The sequence below is a fragment of the Sorex araneus genome, chromosome 3 (genome assembly GCF_027595985.1).
Source record: "Sorex araneus isolate mSorAra2 chromosome 3, mSorAra2.pri, whole genome shotgun sequence".
In the NCBI taxonomy this organism is placed as follows: domain Eukaryota; kingdom Metazoa; phylum Chordata; class Mammalia; order Eulipotyphla; family Soricidae; genus Sorex; species Sorex araneus.
Window position 1 is genome coordinate 171,120,489 of NC_073304.1, and position 25,685 is coordinate 171,146,173.

Below are 25,685 nucleotides of genomic sequence, written 5' to 3' on the forward strand. Positions count from 1 at the left end.
CAACCCGGGTTCAATTTCTCTGTCCTTCTCAGAGAGCCCGACAAGCTACCGAGTATCCCGCCCAGACAGCAGAGCCTGGCAACCTACCCATGGGGTATTCGATATGCTAAAAACAGTAACAAGTCTCACAATGGAGACATTACTGGTGCCCGCTCGAGCAAATCAATGAACAATGGGATGACAGTGCAACGACAGTGCTATAGTGCTGCAGGACCCAAATGGGGTGCACAGAGGAAGCGGAATTAGGGTAAAAGCCTGCGCCCCACTTGGTGGAAGAGCTGAAGGGAACTGAGAGGTGTGGTGGAAGGAAGGGGTACCTGCTCACCGGGCTGTGGGGTTGGCCTGCTCCGGGGTACATTCCAGCCACCCCTTTCCTCTTCAGGTTGGGGACTGGTCACGGTGTCTGACAAACCCGCCCATGAATCGGGTGGCCAATGTCTGTGTGTGACCAGGAGAAGGGGTTGTGGTTTGAAGGATCCCAGCCTCCGGGTTGGCCCCAGTTTCTCGCAGGAGAGGGGGTGAGACCTTGTCAGATTTCCTAATATTCACCCCTTGGGGCCAGGGGCCAGCACAGAGCCCTGCTGTCCCCAAGAGGGTGGCGTTTCCAACTACCGCCGTCCTGCTGGTCTGCATGGGCTTTATTGCTTGGGGAGCCCCAGGCTCTCGGGACTCTTCAGCCTCAGAGATCCAGGGGGTTGAGTCCGAACTGGCGGAGCTGCTCCTTGTGGTGTGCGTGGAGCCTCTGAGCGGCCCCGTCCCACTCAGGCTTGACCAGGCGCATCTTGGCCAGGAGCCGGTCCAGGTTTCCCTGCAGACACCGGGGTTCAGGCCCAGGCAGAAATAGATAGGTGTGTGTTGGGGCTGGAGCGACAGCACAGCAGGTAGGGTGTTTGCCTTGCATGCAGCAGACCTGGGTTCAATTCCCAGCATCCCATTAGGTTCCCCAAGCACTGCCAGGAGTAATTCCTGAGTGCAGAGCCAAGGGTAACCCCTGTGCATCGCTGGGTGTGGACCCAAAAAGAACAAAAAAAGAGAAAGAAATAGGTGCGTGAGGGGTGCCTCAGGGATTCCTGACATGTTTTTCTTCTTTTGGCTTTTGGGCCACACCTGGTGTTTCTCAAGACGCTGTGCTTAAGCGTCACTCCTGGGTGTGCTCAGGGCCTAGATGGCGTTGCAGGGCCCAACCTGGATTGGCTGCATACAAGGCAGGTGCCCTACCCACTGTACTACCTCTCAGGCCCCGAGTTTCTGGAAGCTCTAAGCGGGGAGGCGGGGCTGGGGCACTCTGCTGAACCCCCTGGCTGTGCCTGTCCCCTGCACCAGCACTAGGCCCTGGTGGGGGGGCGGCGGGGAGGGGAGGGGGGCCCACCTGCAGGACCTCTTCGTACTTGGCCTCCATGTCCACCACGTGGGCCCGCAACTGCTCCAGCGTCCGCTCCCGCTCCCCCAGGGCCCGCTCGGCCTCCTTCCGCTCGGCCTCTGCCTCCCGCTGGCACGTCTCTGGGAGGCAGAATGGGAGAAAGGACGGGGTGGTGGCTGCACCCTGAAGCAGTCTCCAGACTATTCTTCCAGAGAAGGCCTGTGGCCGGGCCTCACCGCCCTCCGCTCAGACCCTGGAGCCCTACCGAGCTGCTCCCGGAGGTTCCGCACTTGGTCCTCCAGCTGCCCGCAGCGGGTGTCCAGCTTTTCCTGGAGGGCCCGGCGCTGGCGGTTCATCTCTGTGGGCAGCAGGGTGGGGTGGGGGTGGGGTGATGGAGACAGGAAGGGAGGGCTGTGAGGGGAAGGGTTCTGGCCGGCACAGCACAATGACGGACCTTCTGGGTTCTCCTTGAGGTGATTCTGTAAAGCTGGGGTGGGACACAGACACACCCCCGCCCCGGGCACCATGTTGGGGTGCTCACCTTTCTCCCACTCACTCGTCACAGGGGTGTACATGGGTCAAGGACAGGTCTCTTGGGGCTCAACGTCACCTGAGGGGGCCTGGGCTCCGTCCCCAGCACAGCAGCATCCCCAAGCCCTGAGCCAGAAGTGGCCCCTGCTGCTCCGGGACCCAGTTGCCTGCTTTGGTTCCCTCAGGATCCTGCCCGAGAGGCAGATGGTAGTGAGCTGGGGGGTCTAGAAACTGTGTAGACACCTTCCCTTCACTCCACCCACCTGCGTAGACGGCCTTCCCTTCACTCCGGGCCTGGTCCAGCTCGGCCTCCAGCCTATGCAGCCTTTGCTTCAGCTGCTCTTCGGAAGCCTTGGCCCTGCGGGCTTCATCTCTCCGCAAAGCTGGGAAGGGTCCCCGCACAGCCCTGAGAGCCAGCTGGGGACCCCACCCCGTTAGCCCCGCCAGGCTTGAAGGATGCCCCGCACCCTCTGTGGGAGCGTGGCAGCCTTGCGCGCTCTTCCGGCTTGGCTTACCTTGGCTTTCCGGAACCCACCGGCTCTGGATCAGAAGCTGGCCCTTTCGCTAAGTCCTGGTCGGGACCCGCCTCCGCACTCTGCCCTCCCGAGCCCCCTTTCTGCACAGGCCCGCCCTGATGTTACCCTGGGCACGCTGTTTGCCCACAGGACTGTGTGGCTGGCTTCGCTGCCCTGCACTGCCCTCACCCCCGGGGACATGGGATGCAGAAGGCCCCCTGCCCCTGCTACAGCCCCCAGAGTTTGTGTCCTCCTTACCCAGCTGGTCCCGAAGCAGCTCCTGCTCCAGCACTGCCTGCCTGAGCCTGGCCTCGGCCTCCACCTCTGTGCTGGCCAGTGGGCAGTGTCTCAGTGGCCAAGTCTTCGCTGCCCTCACCCAATCCACCCTGGGGCTTCCCTGCACCCCGTGGGATGTCCGGGCCTTTGAACTAAGGGGCCCTGACTGCAGTGTTCCCTCCTCACCGTGTCCCTCTGGCTGGACTTCATGGACCCTCAGAGGGAGAGCTGGAGGGGTGGAGTTCTTCCCCTACTTCCCAGCCCCCCCAAAACTCCAAGCCAGCTTGGGGTGCAGGGAGTGGCTGGGAGACATTTAAGGGGTGTTGAGCTAGAACATGGAGAAATGGGAGCCCCGAAACTTGCCAGAACTCACCAACACCCGCTTCCTTTTTCTTCTTCTGTGCCCCCCGTTTCACCCTTTTATCTTTGGCCTTAGGTGGCATCTCCTGGCTGTCCTGGTGGAAAACGGGGTTTGTGCTGAAGTCTTGATCGAGGAGTGCCGGCCTGACCCCAGGTTGAACCAGGAATCTCCGTTTGTTCTTGACACTTACCTGATGCTAAGTCTCGTCCTGGGAGTCTTCGGGAAGGTTGGGTCTTTGGGGGTCCTTTCCTCTGCAAGGCAGATTTCTGTACAGATTTCTTCCAACCCTCTTCTGGAGAAAGGAGAGGCCAGTCCCTGGTCTTGACTGGTTCACTCATTACAGGCTTGCTTCCCACTTGTTGGCCCTCTTCTGCTTGGTCCAGTCCTTTAGGGAGTGAGGGACAGGGTAAGGGCCAATCAGGTAGGGGCCTGAGCAGGAGCAGGTGCAGGGAGCCAATCCCCGGGCACATGTGGGTGTGGAGGCAGGACTTGCTGGCTTTGTGGGGCTTGGTTGTCCAGGTAACCTGGAAACAAGCCAATCAGCAAGGCGGAGGGGCGGAGAGAGCAGAGCTTTGCATGGGGTCGACTGGGCATTCCCCTCACATTCTCACACACACACACACACACACACACACACACACACACACACACACACACACACACACACACACACACACACACACACACACACACACACCAACCAACAAAAGAAATAGTAAAGTCACAGCAAGATGAATCACACACACACACACAATAAATAAAGTCACAGCAAGATGAATCAATGTCACCCCCAATCTGAACTGTCCTTCGGGGAGAAGAAAGGTTTTGCAGTGTAACCCGCACAGCACATTCATACAGCTACCTACCGTGATGCCCTGGTGCCATGCAGGGTTAGGGGAATCCTCCCTCAAGACCTCACTGGGGGCAATTCACACCCCAAAATCACATCAGTAGACCCGCCGGGTAAGTGCCCCTTCCCCAAGGCATTCCATGGGGGGGGGGGCAGAGAGGGAGAAGGCAGTGGCTGGAGCGTCCCATTTGGACGTAGGGGACTGGAAAGGTGACCCCGGGCCCCCAGGTGCAGATGAAGAGGGCAGTGCTGGTTAGAGACAAGGCCCCTGAGCTCCCAGCCCTTGGGGCGGCTTGCCTCTCAGCTTCCTGGTGGCTAAGGGGACCTTTGGGAACCAAACCCGGCTCAGGCCCCTGCAAGGAAGGGCCTGAACCCCAATATCACCTCTCCTACCACTAGGGCCAGATTGGATCCGGTCTTCTCTCACCGAGACCAGGCACAGCCTGTTCCCTCGCCTAGTCCTTCCTCTGCTTGGCGGCTCACCCACACAGGTGCCCAGAAACGCCTCCTCCTGCGGGCTCCCCGCGGCAAGGAGCTGGCTGTGGCGCCCCCTAGTGGTCTTGTTTTACTTGCTCCACACTCTCCCAACGCGTCTCCCTCTGGGCGACGCTGGCTGCAGTTCTGAGAGGTGCCGGGTGGGGGTAGCAGCTTCCCCCCACCCCCATGCTAGTCCACAAACTTGTGGTGTGGATCTCTGGGCATCACTGGCTGGAGTGAGAACAGTGGACACTGAAGGGTTTGTAAATCCTGGACGAGGAGCACTGCCGGCTCTTCCTGTCTTCTTGGTTTTTGAGCCACACCCAGTTGTACTCAGTAACTACTCTGGGCACAGTGCTCAGCGTCGCTCCTGGCAGAGCTCGGAGGACCACACGGTGCTGGGGATCAAACCTGTGCCCCAGACCTTTGGCCCCTTGTCGACTCTTTCTCCCTTTATTTGTTTGTTTGTTTGTTTTGAGGCCCTACCCACTTGCTCGGGAGCTATTTCTGGCTCTGCCCAGGGGTCTCTCCTGCAGTGTGGGGGACTATATGGGATTCCCGGGGTCTAACTGGGGTTGGCTGAGTGTAAGGCAAGCACCTTGAATCCTGTGCTTTCTCTAGGAGCCCAAGACTCATCCTTCATCCCTTTCTCTTTTTTTGAGGGGGGAGGTCATACCCAAGGGGCTCAGTACTTACTCCTGGTTCTTTGCTCAGGGATCACTTCTGGAGGGGCTTAGGGGACCATATGAGGTCCTGGGGATCAAATCCGGGTGTTCAATTGCCCTACTTGCTGTATTTTCTCTCTGGCTCTCTTCCTTCCTTCCATCTTTTTTTTTTTTAATTGAATCACTGTGAGACTCAGTTACAAAGTTAGACCAACCTTCCTTCTTTCCTTCCTTCCTTCCTTCCTTTCTCCTCTTTTTTTCCCTTTTCTCTCTTCTCTCTCTCTCTCTCTTTCTTTCTTTCCTTCCTTTCTCTCTTTCTCTCTCTTTTGGTCAGTTGCCTGCCATGAGATCTATGAATAAAAACAATCCCTTCCCTGGGGAACAGGCAATTTCAGGCAATGGCCAATTCCGGTTCCTTTGTCGCTCTGCTGGTAGCAGTGCCAGTGCCCTTCCCTTCTTGGACCTTCCAGCCCTTGAGAGAGAAGCAAACAGATTTGTTTGTCCTTTCATATACTTATGGCTCCTTTTCCTGAGCTGGGGGTGGGAGGTCAGCTAGCCCACCTCTGGACCGTCTTTCCAATCATCTGGAAGCAGAATTCTCATCTCATCAGCTCCCTTTGGAACATTCTCAACCGGACTAGGGCTGAGGAGGGCCCGTGTGCCATGGTACTCCTCATCTAGAAGCTAGCTGAGGGGCACCCCCCAGGGCAGACGTGACGTGTCTGCTGTGCTCTTCGTGGAATGTGAACTGGGGGAGGCGGTCACAGAGGGCAGGCAGTGTGCTGTGCCTCAGAAGAGCGTTCACGGTTCACACAGTCTCACCCAACCGCCTTTCAGGTGCAGAATGAGGATGTGGTTTGGGTTAGGTGAAGTGGGATAGGAAAGTGGCCCATGTCACACGTCAACTTCAGCTTCACTCAGCGGTGATAATGACATGCTGGTCAAAAGTCCAAACCCAACTCTAGTGCATTTGCAAAAGAAGGCAAATGAGAGCCGTGAAATAAAGTGATCTTTCTTCCTCTTTTTTCCAACCTCAGATTAGCTGTGGCCCTAGGATGGATCATGGCAGCAGACCTGTTTCCTCTTTGTTGCAGGCAGATAGGTCAGGGGATCCCGGTTATGTACTTTTGGGAAATAAATAAAATTTGAGAAGAGATTACCTACCCTGAAGTAGCCCAAGTGTATGAAGACATCTTTGAAAATACTAATCCTGGGGCTGGAGCTATAGTACAGAGCACAGGGTATTTGTCTTGCCCTTGACTGACCTGGGATCAATCCCCAGCATCTCATATGGTCCCCTGAGCACCACCAGGGTTAATTCCTGAGTGCAGAGGCAGGAGTAACCTCTGAACATCGCTGGTGTCACCCAAACGCAAAAAAAAAAAAAAAAATCCACCCCCCTCCCCAAATCCTCCTCTTTGAAGAGGAGAAACTGAGGCACCAGCCAGATGCAGAAACTCAAGGTCTTATCCAGAGAAGAGTAGACCCCTCAGAAAAGAAACTACAGGAGAACTAGAAGATGAAGAAGAGACCATCAGCAGTGCAAGGAACCAGATGACCCAGATGACAAGATCATCAGCAATGCAAAACTTTTCTGATAGCACCCAGATTAATTTTTTTTTTTGCTTTTTGGTCACACCTGGCATTGCACTGGGGTACTCCTGGCTCAGCACTCAGGAATTACTCCTGGCGGTGCTGGGGGACCATATGGGATGCTGGGAATCAAACCCGGGTCGACCATGTGCAAGGCAAACATCCTGCCCGCTGTGCTATCACTTCAGCCCCCCCAGATTAATTTTTATGTAGGCAAAACTCCAGGGTAAAACCCATTTGGGAGAACAATACCAAAGCTCCTTCCAAAAGCCTGATTCAGGGCTGGCTCTTCAAGCCTGTGTTCTTATTCGTATCTTGCTTGCTTGTCTCTGTGTCTTGGCTTGACTATTTCCACTCTGGAGAAGCCTGTGTTTTCTCTTGAACAAATGCTTCTCCCTGTCTCCCCTTCACATCATTCTTTCTTTTTTAGTAGGGGCCACACCCAGTGGTGATCAGGACTTAGTCCTGTTTCTATGCCCAGGGATTGCTTCTTGTGAGCTATCAGGGATCAAACCCAGGTTGGCCATTTGCAAAGCAAATTCCCTACCTGCTGTACTATTGCTTCAGCCCCATAAGGCAAGCACTTTAATCCTTGTAGCCTGTAACCCCTGTAGTCTCTCGAGGTGAACCCCACTCCCCATCATGGAGGGATCTAAAGAGAAGTGGAGAAGAGAAGGATCGTTCACCTTTATTAAAATTTGAAGTTATGAGGGCTGGAGAGATAGTACAGTGGGTAGGGCATTTGCCTTGTACCTGGCTGACCCAGATTCGACCCCCAGTATCCCATATGGTTCCCCAAGTACTACCAAGAGTGATTCCAGTATATCAACATATACCTGAACATCACCAGGCATGGTCCCCCAAATAAATGTGAAATGATTCTGTTTTGGGGGCTGCAACTGATCATACTCAGGCTACACCCAGCTCTATGATCAGGGTGGTGCTCCGGGCAGTGTTTGGAGGACCATACAATGTCTGGGATAAACTCTGGCTCTCTGGCATGCAAAGCATGCTATCTCTTGGGCTGAAGGCAGGTCACTTGACCTTTGATTTTGTTTTGGTTTTGGTTTTCTGGAACATAGCTGGCAGGTGTCTGGAGGATACTCTAGAGTCTGTGCTTAAGGGTCACTCCCAGTGGGACGCTGGGGACCATGCGGTCAGGAACTAAAGATTCCTGCATGCAAAGTATGCATTCAGCCATTGAGCCAGAATAGGGTATTTGGATATTAAAAGATACATCAGGCTGGAGAGACAGTGGATAGGGTGCTTGCTTTGCACATGACCAACCTGGGCACCACATATGGTCCTCTGAGCATTGCCGGCTGTGCCCCCCAAGCCCCAAAAGAAACATAAGCCGACCTGCAGCTAGCAAGGTGGTATTTGGGAGGGAAAGTTCAGATAACTATCTCAGAGCATTGCTTAGTGTTCCCTTGGGACATTGTTCTTGATCGAGTTAGGACAAAAAAATTCTACACGTAGGGAATGATAATGGTGACTTCATATATAATCACTCTTTAATAAAGGCCACAGAAATGCAAAAGAAAAATGTCTAACTTGTTTGGAAACGGGGTTTTGGGGGGTCAGGCTGTGCACCCCCTTTCCAGATGTTTTTGATAGTGTTTGCTAGAGCCAGCCAGGTGCTTTCTGCCAGAGCTGGAACTTATGGGTGAGCTGACACACCAGCTTCTGAAAAATGCTCAAAAGGAACCTGTTAGAACAGAGCACTTCCTTCTTTTGGAGGGAAGTTCCTTTTTTTTTTTTTTCAAAGTTCTCCCAGAGATTAGAATAGAGAAGTGGAAGGTGTCTGGGAAGTGTCTTCCTGTTCCAAGGGTGAAGTGAGCACTGGAGTTACTTTGTCTGCGCCTGGGGCAGGCGGTGAAATGCGCTGAGCATGGAGAATCTTAAGTACATACTCAGTTCCCAGAAAAGGAACTAGTGTTTAGAAGGGGGGAAAAACGAGTTGAGAGAATTCCAGAAGGTGAAGGGGCCAGGAAGAAGAGCTCCGTGTTTAGCTTGTCTTTGCGGGGGAGGGGTGTCTAATCAGGGTCCAACAACCTGCAGCATTCTAGTCCGGGGTCCCGGCTTAACGAGGAGATAACCCCTAGGGGCGCTTCAGTGACTTCCCTTTACTCCCACACGTGAAAAGGCTGGGCGGCTAAGTTCGGTTGCCTCATTTGTCAAGAGCGGGATGACACCCGACGCTAGCCATCTTTCCGCAGCTCCCGGCCTGAAGCGAGACATTACAATGAAGCCCCTCCTCGCTTCGCGACCCCCACCAGCGCAGGAGGTGGGGTCGCAGCCTTCTTGCCCATATGAAACATGGCCGACTCCGCTTCGACCTAGCGCGCAGACTCCGCTGCCGTTCGGCCCGCCCCTTCCTTCCCCGCTTCTCCAGCAGAGGGCGCAGGCGCAAAGGTGCCGCCTGGCCCCGCCCCGGCCCGCCCCGAGAGAGGGGCGGCGGGGAGGAGGAGGCGGCGCGGACGCTCGGCCGCCGCTTTCCGGGAGCCGCGGCTCGCGAGGCGGGGGAGGCGCCGGAGCGGTCGCTGCCAGCGCGGGGACGAGGCCGCCGTGGTCCACGAGCGCCGCGCGCTCCTGCCGGCCCCGGGCGCGCGCCGCGCCCTCGGCCCCCGCGGCTCCCGCGGCCCCTCAGCACCCTTAGCCCCTCAGCCCCTCAGCCCCTCAGCGCCTCAGCGCCTCAGTGGGGACGGCCGGAGGCGGCGGCGGCTGAGGCGGCCGAGAGGCCCCTCCTTCACGCCCTCCTCTCGCTCGCTCGCCCGCCGCCGAGCCGAGTCGCGGCCGGGCCCTGCGCCGTCCGCCGGGCCATGGCCGGCAACGTGAAGAAGAGCTCGGGGGCCGGGGGCGGCGGCGGCTCCGGGGGCTCGGGCGCGGGCGGCCTCATCGGGCTCATGAAGGACGCCTTCCAGCCGCACCACCACCACCACCACCTCAGCCCGCACCCGCCGGGCACCGTGGACAAGAAGATGGTGGAGAAGTGCTGGAAGCTCATGGACAAGGTGACGGGCCCGCGGGCAGCGGCGGGACGCGGGTGGGCGTGGGCGGCGGGCCGGGGCCAGGGGCAGGAAGGGCCGGAGGAAGCGGGGGGAGGGGACGGTCCGGCGCGGCGGGCGAGGCGCGGCGGGGCCGGGCCGCGGAGGGGAGTCGGGGGCCGGCGGGGGCCGGGGTGACGGGGAACGGGGAAGTGGCCGGGGCGGAAGTGCCGAGGGGTGCGGGCGCCGCTCGGGGCACCGGCGGGCGCCGGGATGTGGGTCGGGGGGTTGGTGCCGGAACCTGGGCGGGAGCGCGGAGCGGGCAGGGGCTCGGGTCCAGGGGCGCCCGGCCCCCCAGCCGGAGAGCTCTGTAGGTGTCCTGTCCCCGCCTCCGGGAGGAGAAGAGACGGGGGTGTTTAAATGGGCCGGAGCACCAACTTCCCTCCACGGCGCCGGGTCTTGGGTTTTTTTTTCCCTTCCCCTTCCAAAACACTGGATGGGATCCATAGCCAGTGCTTAGATAGGCACTGATTAAACCACAAGTTCTGCTTCGAACCATTATCTTCTGAAAGATGCATTGGCCGAGTCTGCCAGGCGACAGATTCCGACTTGTCCCAGAACTTCTCCCTGGGCACGCACGCTCTTGCTCTCTAGCCGGGCCGGGGTCCGCTCCCCCCACCCCTCCCCCACCCCCGCCGCACCTCCCTGCCGTGGTCCTGACTCTCTAACGGGGATCCACGTTCAGCCGGTTCAGCGGGCTTCTTCGATAACCGCTTTTCTTAAAAAACGAGTTGGAAAATGACGCCGATACGTTTATCCACTTGAAATTGGCATTTGGGAGAATTTTACTTCCTTTATCTAGTGAAGTCCATGAGGCGAAATAGAGTAGTTACTCTCAGTTACTTAGATGTATTTAAGCGCTCTTGAGGGTTTCAGAGAATTCAATACAATGTTGCCCTAATTTTTTTTTCCACAGTCAGTGAATAACGTAATTTTGCCTAATTCATAGTGGGGATGGAGAAGGATTCGAAAAGCCGGGAAAGTAGTGGAGCCGGTAGGGCGCTTGCTCACCGACCTTAACCCCCCCCACCCCCCCAGTGATTCTAAGGATCACATCACTTTTTTTTTCCCCTAAGGCATCGTGTGAAAAGACGGGTTATTTCCTCCAGGGTGAAATTGGTTTTCTTTTTGGGCCTAGGTTCCTCTTCTGTCAAGTTTTTCGTGGACTGTTTATGCTCTAATCAGCTCTTAAAAATAATCATGAAGTGCTGGGCAAATTGCAGTTTGCCAGAGAACTGCTTAGGGAATTTCATGTGTGAGGTTTGGGCCTGATGCCTCGAAGGAGTTAGAACCCCCATTTCCCCATTTTAGGACTGTTTTTTTTTTTTTTTTTTTTTTTTTGCTTTTTGGGTCACACCCAGCGATGCTCAGGGGTTACTCCTGGCTTTGCACTCAGGAATTGCTCCTGGCAGTGCTTGGGGGACCATATGGGGATCGTTCGCGGTGTGCAAAGCAAACACCCTACCCGTTGTGCTATCGCTCCGGGGCCCGACTGTTTTTTTTTTCTTATGCTAAATGGCTGGTATTGTGATTGATGATATAAATACTTAGCCTTGTATTTGTATATTGGTTATGTTGGTAGTATGGTTGTAGTTTTCTTGTTCGAAACTGATAAAACCATTATGGGAAACTTTTTTTGGGGATGAGGGCTTTTTGGGCCACACCCAGCATGCTCAGGGCTTATACTTGGCTCTGCATTTAGGAATTACTCCTGATGGGGCTCAGGGCACCAAGTGGGATGCCAGGGATTGAACCTGGGTGGGTCAGCCACGTGCAGGGAAGCACTTTGCCCTCTGTACTATCTCTCCAGCTGCTCATCATGAGAAACTTACGCATATAAAAAAACTTGAGTTTTTGGCAGTGTCAGGAGTCCGCCCCAAGCCTCAGACACAAGGCAAGTGCCCTACTGCAGAGCTACATCCCAGGCAGAAGGAAATATTAAATTCATTAACATAGACTTTTTATGTGTAATCTGAAGTTTCTAGATATACTTTTTTTTAAAAAAAATTGTAACAAAGGACTAAAAAGGTCTTAAAACTATTGATTACATTAGAGATTTTGTGACTTTTTTTGTTTGTTTGTTTTTGGGCTACAAGTATCTGTGCTCAGGACTTGCTCCTGTCTTGTGCTCAAGGATCACTCCTGAGGATTGAACCTGGGTTGGCCATGCCTCCTGCCTGATATACTATCTCTGACCCTTTAATATTTTGTTTTTGATAATTTGGGGGGAATCCTCTCCAGTAGTGCTGGGGGCCACCAAGACTGCACCTGGTGGTGCTGGGCATTGAATTTGATATCATGCCAGGCATATACTTTCACTCTCTTTTGAGGTCTCAGGAGTCGCTTCTTTTTGTTTGTTTGTGGCCACACCCAGAGATGCACAGGGGTTAATCCTGTCTGCACTCAGATCACTCCTGGTAGTGCTCAGAGGACTGTATAGGATGCCAGGGATTGAATCCAGGTTGACAACATGCAAGACTAGTACCTTATCCTTATCCACTGTACTATCTCTCTGGCTCCCAATTCAGTGTTTAGGTGCTCAGTAGTGCTCCGGGGACCCTCCCGGCTTGCTGGGATTGGTCCTGGGGCCTCTTGTATACAGAGCATTAACTCCAGCACTCAATCCACTTGAGCTAACTTTTCAGCCCTTAGAAATCTCTATTTTAGTCTTTTTTTTTTTTTTTTTTTTGGGTCACACCCGGTGATGCACAGGGGTCACTCCTGGCTCATCACTCAGGAATTACCCCTGGCGGTGCTCAGGGGACCATATGGGATGCTGGGAATCTAACCCTGGTCGGCTACGTGCAAGGCAAACGCCCTACCTGCTGTGCTATCTCTCCAGCCCCTCTCACCTCTTTCTTAATTAAAAAAGAATTGGGCGGGGGGGCACACCTGGCAGAGCTCAGGGATTACTCATCTGACTCTGAACTCAAGAATCACTTCTGGAGGGTTCGGGAGACCATGTGGGATGCCGGGAATTGAACCTGAGTCTGTTGTGTGCAAGGCAAGCACAGTACCTGCAGTACTATTGCTCCGGCCATCTCTTTAAGATTGTTCTTCAACCTCTAACACCTGCTGACCTGCATCTGTCCTGCATTCTGGACTGTAGACCGGCAGAACCAAGAGAGTAGGTAGACACATGGTTTTTAACTACTCTACACTTGCAGACTGGTCCATGGACCAGTGGTGAAGACCACTGCTTTAAAGTATATGTATTTAAAAATAAATAAATAAATAAATAAAGTATATGTATTTTTAGGGGCCGGAGTGATAGCACAGCAGGTAGGGCGTTTGCCTTGCACGCGGCCGACCCGGGTTCGATCCCCGGCATCCCATATGGTCCTCCAAGCACCGCCAGGAGTAATTCCTGAGTACAAAGCCAGGAGTAACCCCTGAGCATCGCTGGGTGTGACCCAAAAAGCAAAAATAAATAAATAAATAAATAAAGTATATGTATTTTGATTTAGACTGTTTCATTATTTGGGGAAAAAAAATGAAGAAAACTCTTCACGGAATAAGCTCTGCAAGGAATAAGCCCTGAGCACCGTCAGGTGTGCCCTCCAAACCAACAAACAAACTAGATCAGGAGTTGGCAGTCTTTTTCTGTCAAGGGGCAGAGAGTATACGCACACACTCAATTCCATATTCTTCATTGTTTTTATAGTTTTTGGAAACTGTAAAATCTTGCCAGTGTATAAAAAAAGACTGTGAGTGTAGTTTGCCAGCCTCTAAAGAAGAGCATCATGTTAGCAGTGTTTTATTTAGGTCTGTGTTATGTTTTTACTTTAAATTAGCTTACATGATTGAAATGCGAAGATGTTGCTTTTTATTCATTTTTTGCCTTGGGGCTTTATGACTATGTCAGGAGCTACTCCCAGCTCTGCACAGAGGGGGTACCATGTGGTACCAGGGATCAAACCCATGTCTCCTGCGTGCAAAACATACACTCAGCCCATTGAAGTATCTAATTAACCCCCAAGATAGCACTTTTTATTTTTAGTTTTTGTTTTTGGGTAATACCCAGTGGTGCTGGGTCGGCATCAAAGATGAACTCACAAGAATAAAGAGCTAATACCCTACTGACTCTGACATTTAGCATTCAGTTAAATGAGCTGTTCAACACTTTATCCCAGGATAGGCTTTGCCTTAGAAGATCTCACCCAGCTCTAGGCTAATGTGAGTGTTCTTGAACACATGCAAGGTAAGCTAGGCTGCTGAGGGCGTAAGTCAAGGGCTGGAGAACATGATTCCACAGAGGAGTCTGGGGCTTGATACCAGGCTCAACATGTCCCCTAAGAACTGCTGGGAGACTGGGAGAGATCCCTGAGGCCTGTGCTGAGAGTAGCCCCCAAGTGTCACCCCCAAGTGAGGGTAAGTTTGGTGGCTTACCCTCACCTCCAAAGCAATGCTTTAATGATAGGTTTGAGTATTAAATGCACTTTTTGGGGGGCAGGAGGTTATGCTTGGGAGGGGTTATACCCAGTTGTGCTCAGGGCTTACTCATGATTCTCTGCCCAGGGATCACTCTTGGCAAGGCTTTGGGGACCATTTGGGGTGCCCAGGGCCATTGAGTCTATGTCAGCTGTGTGTAAGGTAGCACCCTATCTCTCCAGCCTCTAAATGAACTTACTTTGGCGATCTCCCAAACAATACTCAGGGTATCAGGGGATCATTCCCAGCAATAATAGACCAGTCAGGTTGGACGGTTCAGTACTCAGGTCCAGAATTGCTGGGGGTCACTTCGTCACAGTGGTGGTGCTTGGTGCCTCCAGGTCTATATCTAGTGTTTCTTGGGGGGGCCATACAGTGCTGGGGATTTCATCTAGGGCCTCATGCATGCAAGTAATGTGCTCTAACAATTTGAGCTATCTCCCTGGCCTCTTCAATGCATTTTAACTTAATAATATTTTCACCTTAGAATGGATTTGTTAGGATGTAACTTCATAATAATTCAAGGAAGATTTGAGTGATAAGTTACTATATAAGTCTGTACTTTTAGTTAGAAGTTCAAAACTCTGACTCCGGGAGAATGGCAACTATATCTTCTGCTTATCTCCTGCAGTGTCCAGTGATGACACCTTCCACAGTAGTCAGTGCTTTACACATACATGTTAAGTAAATTGCTGGTGTGCCCAAAGGAATAATTGAAAGGGAAAAATATGGGTAGGGATCACTTTTTATCACTTTAAATAAACTTAGTTGTTTCCTGTACGAGCCCTGTGGTGGCATCATCTCTGTCTTATAGTATCAGAGAGATTATGTAATTTAGCCCTAGTGGAGCCTGACTTGGAGTCCACAATTACTCACGACCTAGTTTACCAATTTCCTCTGTATGGAATCATCTCAGGAGCAAAAGGACTCACTTGGCAGCTGCGGATACACAGCAGCAGTCCTCACAGACACACCCACCATTTGCACACTGGAGCAAAGTAGATGTTCTTGTAACTGATACTGAGATTGTGTTGAACTAGTCCAGTCAATGAAATGTTACCTATCTTAATTTAAAGATGGCTCTCTTGAATGTATATGTACTGTCTTTGAGTGGTGATCCCAGAGACTTGAATGTGTTATAATTTTCCCCATCACATAGCACTTCCCAGACTTTAGATAGGGGTTCCCTTTAGCCTGTAATTGGGGAAGCTGGCTATTGGTTTTTAAAATACATAGCCAGTTTAGAATCATATTAAATAACTTAAGTATTTGGAGAGCAATGTGCTACAAGTGAGAAAGCATCTGTAGAGGATCACTTCCTTATTCTGGTTGATCACTTTGCCTAGTGTGAGTTTTAGCATCACCAGAGAACCTGCTGCAGGGAGCCAGCCCAGAGCACAGAGCAGCCAGCCTCACAGGACTCACCTGTATCCAGTTGCAAGGGGATAAGTCAAACCATCATTAGTCTGCTTAATTCATGTTGCTTTCACCACCTGTCTCCCCCTAGTTTTTGGGGCCTCACCTGGTGCACAGGGGTTACTCCTGCCTCTGCTTAGAGATGGCTTCTGGTAGTGCTCAGGAGACCAAGTTATGGTGGGGTTGAACCCAGGTTTCCTGTATGCAATAGCCTGCATGCCACTCCATCGAGTTCTCTCTGACTTCTCAATTTGATTACTGTTGTTCGTTTTTTACACTACCCACCCAGCAGTGCTTGGGGTTACTCCCGGCTCTGCACTCAGAAATTACTCTGGCAGTGTTCAGGGTACCATATGGGGTGCTAGGGATTGAACCTGGGTTGGCCACGTGCAAGGCAAGTGTCCTTCCTGCTGTACTATCTCTCCAGCCCCCTAAATCTGAACTTTTTTCTCTTTGCAGCGCCAGGAATTGAACCCAGGTCTCACGCATGCACTTTACCTTTGAGCCCCTGATTTTTTTTTTTTTTGCTTTTTGGGTCACACCTGGCGATGCACAGGGGTTACTCCTGGCTCTGTACTCAGGAATCACCCCTGGCGGTGCTCAGGGGACCATATGGGATGCTGGGAATCGAACCCGGGTCAGCTGCGTGCAAGGCAGATGCCCTACCCACTGTGCTATTGCTCCAGCCCTGAACCCCTGGTTCTTAACTGCCTTTTATTTCATTTGTATCTGCCCTCACTAGAACTCCTCAGGATTAAGGCTTTTCATTTCTATTATTGTGCTTAGGTCTTAGTACGTGTCAGATGAAGTGTAAACATTTCATAGAGCAAAATAGGATCAAAACACATTCCCTCATTTTCTTTAAGACTTACTAGAGAAATTGGGCAGGATAGCTTTTTCATTTGAGTACTAAGCTAAGTAGTCACTAAAAATGATTTTATGATTTTTTTTTTGGGGGGGGCGCACACCTGGCTATGCTCAGGGGTTACTCCTGGTTTTGCACTCAGGAATCACTCCTAACAGGGCTCAGGGGACCATATGGGATGCTGGAGATCTAATCCAGGTTGGCTGCGTGCAAGGCTAGTGCCTTACCTGCTGTGCTATCTCTCTGGCCTCTTTTTACTTTTGTTTGTAAAGGTAATAAATAGTTACTATAAAACATTATTGTGTTTTATGCCTATAGGAACTCCCCGAAAGGGTGTACATTGTTCCTTATGCCTTATAAAACAGGCTCAAATAGTACAGAGAGTAGGGTGCTTACCTTGCAGGCGTCTGACCAGGGATTGATCTCTGGCACCCCATATCCCTTATCCCACCAGGAGTGATAGCTGAGCGAAGAGCTAGGCGTCAGCCATCAACACCACCAGGTGCGGCCCCAAAGCAATAACAAAAAAGGCTGAGTTACACATTTCAGATGATCTAAGATAAAAATTTGAAGGGCTGGAATGTGAGATGTGAGCCAGTGGGAGAACACATGTACACGTGAGGGCCTGCATTCGCTGTCCATGACTGTTCCTCATATCACTCCCCCCACTTGAAAATTGAAAGGTATGTAGAACAAAAGTAGTTTTAGGTGAGGGAAAGACATTATCTTCATTATTTGGTGACTGGATGGCATTTTGGGGGATGCTTGTACAGTAACCTGCTTCTAGTATATTGCTAGTGGCCTGCATGTAATGAATCTGATCCGTGACAGGCACTTGGGTCTTGAACTCTTCCCTCTCAGCAGAGTTCCTGTTCTTGTCAAAACCTAACAATTGTACTATGAAAAATCACCTCCATGACTAGCCTCGAGTACTGAAAGAAAAATGGACTAAGTATTAGTTTGCAAACTGAGCCTACATTTCAATTGCATTCTCCATTCAAGTTGTTAATTCTGATCTGCATTAGGTTTGTTTGAAGAGGGGGCATTATAACAAGCAAGTCATTGTGAAATGTTTATGTGATTAGCACATTTTGTGCTGGAAGGAAATAGGTGGGAGTAGTCAACTAGGAGCACTGGAGGCCAGCCTCAGCACTATCTCATGATGTTCTTTCTGCAGTAGCTTCCGAAAGGAGTTCGGCAGAGGCAAGGGTGCTACTGATGGCATGGGTGCTGCACACCCTCTCAGGTTTCGAGTCTGGGGCGAGGGGCCGTTCTCATGCTTCTCCCAGTAGAAAGCAGCGGTGATTCTGAGTCTCTTGGCTGCAACTTCTGGGATGAAGGTGAGTCTTATGTTCAGCACTGCCACGCCCCACAGCCACCCGTGATTCTGGGATCTGCCTTGAGGATGTCCACTTACAGGTGCCTCAGTGAGTGGGGTGTGATCCCGATTCTTCCCTCGTCTCTTAGACCTCCACTGCATAGAGTGCATAGTGTAGCACTCTTAGTGAAACACAATTTGGGGACCAAAATAACACAAAACACGGTGTTGTTTTCCTCTTGTACCCCTCTCCTCCCCAAATGACTGTCCCTTCAGAAGTAAGTGTTGTTTAGTCGATCGTGCAGTCCTGTCCCCTTTCCTGAGTGGCTCCAAGAAGGTTGATGGACAGCATTGCCCTTGAAAGATTTATTGACCTGAAAGCAAGTTGTTTACTTTTATCACTTACTAGGTAAGACTGATAATTACGTTCTTCTAAGTCTATATTCAGACCTAATACATCAGAATCTCAGTTGCTGCTAGATATGGACCAAAATGGGGGGAGGAAAGGGGATTAGAGTGGTACAGTGGGTAGGTTGCTTAGCTTGCATGTGGCCAGCCTGGCTACTCCAGCATCTCATATGGTCCCCCAAACTTGCCAGGAATGATCCCTGAGTGCAGAGCCAGGAATAATCCCAGAATACTGCCAACTGTGGCCCTAAAACAAAAAAAAAAAATAAAAAAAATGATAGTTGATTCCTAGTTACCTTAGGTGAAAGTCATGTTGGCACCTTTCCATAATCACATTTTTATTCAGCTCAAATGATGCCCCATGCTGGAGAGGTAAGGCTGTTTGGGGCTCCTGCTTGTCTCTAGTGATACATCTGAAGGTACCCAAAGGGCTTTGGGAATTACTTCTTTGGAAATCAGGCAAAACTTAATCCCAAGGAAACAAGAAAGGGACCTGAGAATGGGGAGAGATTTTGATTTAATTGAAATGATTTATTTTGACTTTTGGGCTGTTCCCAGCTGTGCTTGTTGAGCTACTCTTAGCCTCCTGCACGCACAGCACTGTTCAACCCACTGAGCTATCTCTGGCCCTTGGCAAGAAACTTATTATTTTATTTTATTTTTTTGGTTTTTGGGCCACACATGCTCAGGGGTTACCCACTGTGGCTCTGCACTCAGACACTCAGGAATTATTCCTCGAGGTGCTCAGGGGACCATATGGGATGCAAGGGACTGAACTTGTGTCAGCTGCATGCAAGGTAAGCATCTTACCTGCTGTACTATTTCTCCAGCCCGTTGGCAAGGAGCTTTATTTATTTTATTTTATTTTATTTTTGCTTTTTGGGTCACCCGGCGATGCACAGGGGTTACACCTAGCTTTCCACTCTGGAATTAATTCTGGCGGTGCTCGGGGGACCATATGGGATGCTGGGAATTGAACCTGGGTTGGCCTCGTGCAAGGCAAACACCCTACCCGCTGTACTATTGCTTCAGCTCCCGGCAAAGAACTTCAGACCAACCAATGCAATAGTCTAATCTGCAGGACTGTTTTTTTTTGTTTGTTTGTTTGTTTTTGGTATTGGGGATTAAACTTGGTACCATACGTGAACAAGGCAAATGTTGTACCACTGAACTACATCATCCCTGCCCCGAGTTTATAGTTTGTCTCATTTAACGCTTAACAGGTAAGTCATCCTAAAACGATTTATTGTATATGCTGGTCTTGAACCCAGGGCCTCGCATATAAGCCTGGTGTTTTTGTTGAGCTCTAGCTCCAGCCCTGATACTAAAACCATTTAATCTCAAGTTTGCTAAATATTCATTTTGAAGTTATCAAAAAGTCTGGGTACAGAGTTACTCTTTTAAAAATAAAATTCATGTATAAAAATTACATGGTTAAACTGGTGAGCACATGTTGGTTATTTAGTTTCATGTATTGTATTGGCTATATTTTGTGCAACTAATGTGATAAATGAGGTAAAGAAATTAGTAATTAGTTTTAAGTGGCACAGTGTCTGTAATAAAGACTCTTGGGTAGTATTTGAGAAGTGTTAGGTAGTAATTACAGTTCAAGTTTCTGAATGGAGTTTTGATAAATCAATAATGGAGCATTGTAATTATAAGGGAAAGGCTTTTTTTCTTGGGGCCATTATTTTGTGATGATATGTTTCTTTACTTAAAGTATAGGTTTCCAATTTCTCTTTGAAGAACAATTGTCTTTTTATTTAAAAACCTCACTGCCTATTTACATTTGTAAAACTGTTAAAACTTCAAGTTTTTGAGTTGATGAGTTTCTAAAGCTTGATTTTTCAACAAAACTTAATTTTGTTTATCTAGTAAAAATTGAGAGGCGGACAGGGGGCTTCTCAGTGGTGGAGCATGTCTTTCATTTCTGGTTTCCATTTTGGGCACAGTGTGGCCCCTTACCCTTTACTTGAGACCCAGAGAGCTGAATAACTTGTTCAAAGTTATACAGCCAGTTAGTGTCAGTCCCCAGGCTAGACCCCCCTCCTGGACACCTTTGTGTTATCCTCTCCCCTGTTCTCTTGAGAAATACTGATATCTGTTCTCCTGAGAAATACTGATATCTGTTCTCTTGAGAAATATTGATTCTTTTGAAATAGTCAAATTTTACATGTTTTGTGCACAGCATGCTGAATACTTGTGTTTGAGTCATAAATATAACAGTTTGAAATGAAAACTGCTTCTTTAGAATAAAGTTGGCCTATAGAGATGAAATATTTATCTTTTGTGATGATAGGGGCTTTTGTTTATTTGTCTTTGGGTCACACCCAGTGATGCTCAGGAGTTACTCCTGGTTTCTGCACTCAGAAATTACTCCTGGTGGTGTTTGGGGCATTAAGATGACATTTCGGGGATCAAACCCAGGCTGGGCTGGGTTCGGTCAGATCATCATGTGCAAGGCAAGTGCCCTACATGATATACTATGCTTCCAGCCCCTTCTGTGCTGATATTTTTTTTTTTTTTTGCTTTTTGGGTCACACCCGGCAATGCACAGGGGTCATTCCTGGCTCATGCACTCAGGAATTACCCCTGGCGGTGCTCTTGGGACCATATGGGATGCTGGGATTCGAACCCGGGTCGGCCGTGTGCAAGGCAAACGCCCTACCCGCTATGCTATCGCTCCAGCCCCATGTGCTGATATTTTTGTGCCTATTTTGAAACATAAATTCTTTAGTGTGGGAAAATAATCTGTTAAGGATGTAATTAGACATAGGCACTGCTATCTGTTTTTTTTTTTTTTTGGTCCCTTTTTAAAAATGTAACTTGTATTTTTATGTACTTTTCGGGGAGTGAAATCTTTTTATTCAAGGGGGAAATGAGAGGGGGAAGAGAACCCACAAAACAATTCCAAGTTAGGATGTAGGGCAACTCCAGAAAAGAATGCCAAAATTTAGCACTTATAAATAATCATTTTGTTTCTCTTTATGTGCTCATAGTACTTTGCAGTTTTTTTTTTTTTCTATTGACCATTGAGTCTTGGCAGAAGCAAGGGGAGATGTGGGACCAGTGAGAGTTGTTCTGAATGGCGTGGATGGCAGCTGACAGGGATGCTGGGGCTTCCCGGAGCTCTGCCCGATTCTTTCTCTCATTGTTCTGGGGATGCTGTAACTGTCCCGGCAGAAGCAAACAGAAGGCGCCATTTTTGCTATCTCGAGACTTATGCCAAATGGAGGAGAAAGACTAAGAGGAAATACTTTATCTTTTAGAATTTTTTTTTTCAGTTTTTTTCCCCTCAGGGTGCTCATTTGCATGTTAGAGGTTAGCTATGACTGCCAGTTTAAAATGCACTAAGAAAGGACTCTTTCCATTCTGGAGTAGCCCTGTTCTCTTTAGAACACAAATCTAAACCTACTTCTCCTTCCCTCCCTTTATTTCCCCAGTAAACTTGTTGTACTTAAAAAAAAAAAATCACTAAGAAATAAAGGGCCATTGCTTTGACTTTTGAGGTTTATTAATTGTTGATTTAAGTTATTCACAAAACCTTCTGAAACTTTTTTTTCTAGATGTTATAAATACTTAGGACATTTTTCTTTGCAGAAGATTTTAATTTCAAAAGAGTTGTTCTGAGGCCTAAGTCAGGGAGTAGGGCTTTGCACATGTCCCAAGTCTAATCCTCAGCACCCCATATTGTCCCCTGAGTCTGCCATGAATGAGCCCTGAGCACCTCTGGGTGTGTTCCCAAAACAAAACAAAAAAAATAAGTCTTTTCTTTCTTTGTCTATTTTCTTCTCCCTTCCCTTCTCTTTTCTTCCGTGTCCTGCCCTGCCCCTGACACAACCAGCAATGCTCAAGGGTTATTCCTGGCTCTTCACTGAGAGATCACTCTTTTATCCTTTGAAATTCTGGGGGACCATATGAGATGCCAAAGATTGAACCTGGGTCAGCCTTGTGTAAGGCAAATAAGTGCCCTCCCTACTGTATTTTTTCTCTAGTCCCTGCTTTGGACCTTTGTTTTTTAATTAATCATTATTATTTTTGGCCACTCCTGGCAGTGCTCGGGGAACTATATGGGATGCCAGAGATTGAACCCAGGTTGCCCGTGTGTAAGGCAAGCACCTTACCTACTGTACTATTTCTCCAAGTTGTACCCTTGAAGGAGGGTACAACTCTTCAGTGTTTGCAAACTGTTGCTCACTCCATTCTCTGGTCACACACTGCCTTTACTTGGTGACCATTTAGAGGTTATGCAGGATCCTGAAGTTAGTTGTGAGAAGGGTTAGCCTAGGGTGGTAGGAATAATGAAATTTATAGTTTCATTTCTTCTTTTTGGCTTTTGGGCCACATCCCATGGAGCTCAGGGCTTACTCCTGGCTGTACACTCATATAATTCCTGGCAGGGATCAGGGGACCATCTGAAATGCCAGGAACCCAGGTTGACTGTGCAAGGTAAATGCTCCATCTGCTGAACTCTGACAGTGGGATCCATTTCTGGGAGTCACCAAAGGGTGATGAGATGATCTGTTTCTTGTCTCCAGATAATTCCTCCTGCCTATAGATAAGCCTAAGTTGTACAGAAATAAGAGAACTAGGGCTCACCGGTGCCAATTTTATTGGAAACTCTGCAGACCTTTCATAAATGTTTAATTATAAGAAGGTATTACAGGTTTTTGTAGATAATAGCAAAAGCTCAGAGGTTAAGAAGTTTACTGAAGAGGGGCCAGAGAGATACACACGGGTTAAGGTGTTCCTTGCATGTGGCTGTCCTCAGTTTGAGTCCCCCGGACCACTGTTCTCCTCTGAGCACCACCGGGGGTCAATCCTGAGCTCAGAGCCAGGATTTACCCCCCCCCCAGTATGACTCCAAAATAATTAAGAAAAAATTTACTGAAAGTAAATGATTAAACTAGTATGTTTTTATATCATAATACATGTTTTTCAAAATATTACAACACTTTGTTCTTTTTAATTTAGATTGAAAATTTAAAAGCATATTTTAGGTTTCCTCAGAATATCTCTGCATTAGTTTCTGGCCTCTTCTACCTCTGTCTCCCCACATTCTCTTTTATTATTTATTTATTTATTTATTTGCTTTTTGGGTCACACCCAGCAATGCACAGGGGTTACTCCTGGCTCTTGCACTCAGGAATTACTCCTGGCGGTGCTCAGGGGACCATGTGGGATGCTGGGAATCGAACCCGGGTCGGCCGCGTGCAAGGCAAACGCCCTACCTGCTGTGGTATCACTCCAGGCCCTCCCCACATTCTCTTAACACTTGAGTCTTGCAGAGTTTTCTGCTCCTCCAAACAAATCCAAACTTATTCCTGCTCTTGGGGTTTTGGATCAGTTACACCCTTTTGGGCTACTCTTCTGCTTGTTCTGTGAGACTTCATGTAATTTTAACTCAGCCTAAATTATCTCAGAGCAGTTTTTTTCTATCCACTGTTCTTAAGGATTCCAGCATTTTCCTAATGAACTTATTGCTGCCTTTAGTCCACCCATAGAGTCTGCTGGGTTTCTTATTGGTTTCCCTTTTTATTTTTTGGGGGGGCACAGCCAGTTCCTTCAGTCGTTCTTTATTCCCTGATTCCATTCCACTTCAGGGATGTGGTCTTTTCACTTCTCTTTGGTGCCTGATAGCTATCGGTTGAATGTATATATTGATAAAAATCAGAACCACCTGGTACAACTTTCAATTACATGCTGTGTCTTATCTCTGAATTTATCTGTCTGAAACATCCTCACTTCCTTTCTTTCTGTTTTAGTGTAAGATGTTCCTTCTTTTAACAGTATTTGTTATTCTTAGCAGTAATCAAAATGCATTTAGTATTATCTGGCTAGAAACCTCAGCTTTTCATTTATCCTTTATTCTCTTCAGGTTCTTTCTCCATATGAAACCTATTTAGCATTCTGTGACAATACCTACAACCATTGATTCTTTTTTTTTTTTTTTCTTTTTGGGTCACACCCAGCGATGCTCAGGGGTTACTCCTGGTTCTGCACTCAGGAATTACTCCTGGCAGTGCTTGGGGGACCACATGGGATGCCGGGGATCGAACCCGGGTCGGCCGCGTGCAAGGCAAACGCCCTACCCGCTGTGCTATCGCTCCGGCCCAACAACCATTGATTCTTGTATTCTTTGTTGGATTTTGATTTCTTAGTCTCTCTCTTTTGGTTCTGGGGATGGACACTGGGCACAATGATTTGAGGTAGGTGCTCTGTCACTGACTGTACCCATTTGATCTCTTGATTCTCACTGGAATTCTCCCCTGCTTCCCTCCAGTGTCTATCTACCCTCAGGGCTTATATTATTAATATGAGTCCTTAACGTTCTTGCACTTAGAATATAGTGTCTGTGGAGGTGGAGACTTATTTTCTTGGCTATGTTCTTGTTTGGCTTGAAACCCTTGATAGGATGAACAGCTTCCTAAAACACTTAAAATATTTATACATAAAAGATTTTTGTTGGTTCAGCTTGTCTTTATTTGCTAGGTTTATGTAGGCCTATTTTTCAAAAGTTCAGGAAATGGAGAGAATTTCCTGAATTCCATTCAGTGTATAGAGAACAAACTAGTTTAAATTTTTTATTGTTGTCTTATTCATTTAATGTTACTGATAATTTGTTACTAAGTGGGAATTTTTCAGTTTAGATGTACCTAATGATTCTAACTTTTCTGGTGTTGACATCTATTCAGAAAAATAAAATGCGGGGCTGGAGCAATAGTACAGCGGGTAGGGCGTTTGCCTTGCACACGGCCGACCCAGGTTCAAGTCTCAGTATCCCATATAGTTCCCTGAGCACCGCCAGGGCTAATTCCTGAGTGCAGAGCCAGGAGTGACCCCTGTGCATCGCCGGGTGTGACTCAAAAAGCAAAACAACAACAACAACAACAACAACAACAAAAGAAAATGCCATTATGCTCATCGCAATGTAGAAAGTAAAAAATAGCACAAACATTTAAAAAGAGGAAATTGTAAAATGTGTTATGATTTATGCATAGAATGGAATCATGTAGGTAGCTCAGAAAAGTTTATACTGAGCTTTTGATGACACAAAGAGATTTCAGTGTGAACTAGGGCAGGATGTTAAGATTTCTGCTTCCACGGCATTGTGAGAAACAACTACAGGGTTTGAAATCATACATACTAGAAAAGTTTTAATGACATTGAAGAGCTGTAAAGGCAGTGAGAAATGAAGATAAGGATGGCTTTGGAGGAGTGTTATATCGTTACTGACTCTGGAAGTGATGGCCAAGAGATCTAGTAGAATTTTCAAAATACTGATAAAGGAAATAAAAATTGGAATTCAGACCTGCTAAGGTGGAGGACCCTGGAGACACTATAGATATTTTGTTTTGTTTTTGTTTTTTTGCTTTTTGGGTCACACCTGGTGATGCTCAGGGGTTACTCCAGCTCTGCACTCAGTAATTACTCCTGGTGTTACTCAGGACCATACGGGATGTCAGAGATCGAACCTGGGTCAGCCGTATACAAGGCAAATGCCCTACCTGCTCTACTATCACTCTGGCTCTGCTACTGTGGGTTTGGGGTCGGGTCCCTGATTGCCGGAAC

General features: G+C 48.9%; 2 protein-coding genes across 4 annotated transcripts in view; one reads left to right on the forward strand and one right to left on the reverse strand.

Moving 5' to 3' along the window:
* Positions 1-643: 643 nt before the first annotated feature.
* On the reverse strand, positions 644-3,361 carry CCDC153 (coiled-coil domain containing 153). The gene is made up of 7 exons (XM_004605084.3): positions 3,234-3,361; positions 3,056-3,137; positions 2,665-2,730; positions 2,155-2,274; positions 1,626-1,718; positions 1,370-1,500; positions 644-808 (listed from the first exon to the last, which is right to left on the reverse strand). Exons 2-7 carry the CDS (start codon positions 3,123-3,125, stop codon positions 680-682), a joined length of 609 nt encoding a protein of 202 aa, XP_004605141.2. The 5' UTR covers positions 3,126-3,137; positions 3,234-3,361; the 3' UTR covers positions 644-679.
* A 5,748-nt stretch (positions 3,362-9,109) lies between these two features.
* CBL (Cbl proto-oncogene) overlaps positions 9,110-25,685 on the forward strand; it is a 74,976-nt gene continuing 58,400 nt past the window's right edge. For 2 of the 3 annotated variants that reach the window (XM_055129842.1, XM_055129843.1), the window contains exon 1: positions 9,110-9,642. In XM_055129842.1, coding sequence (XP_054985817.1) covers positions 9,451-9,642 — 192 coding nt within the window. In that variant the 5' untranslated portion in view covers positions 9,110-9,450. The remainder of the gene's footprint in view (positions 9,643-25,685) is intronic. The other variant, XM_055129844.1, reaches the window with a different exon arrangement.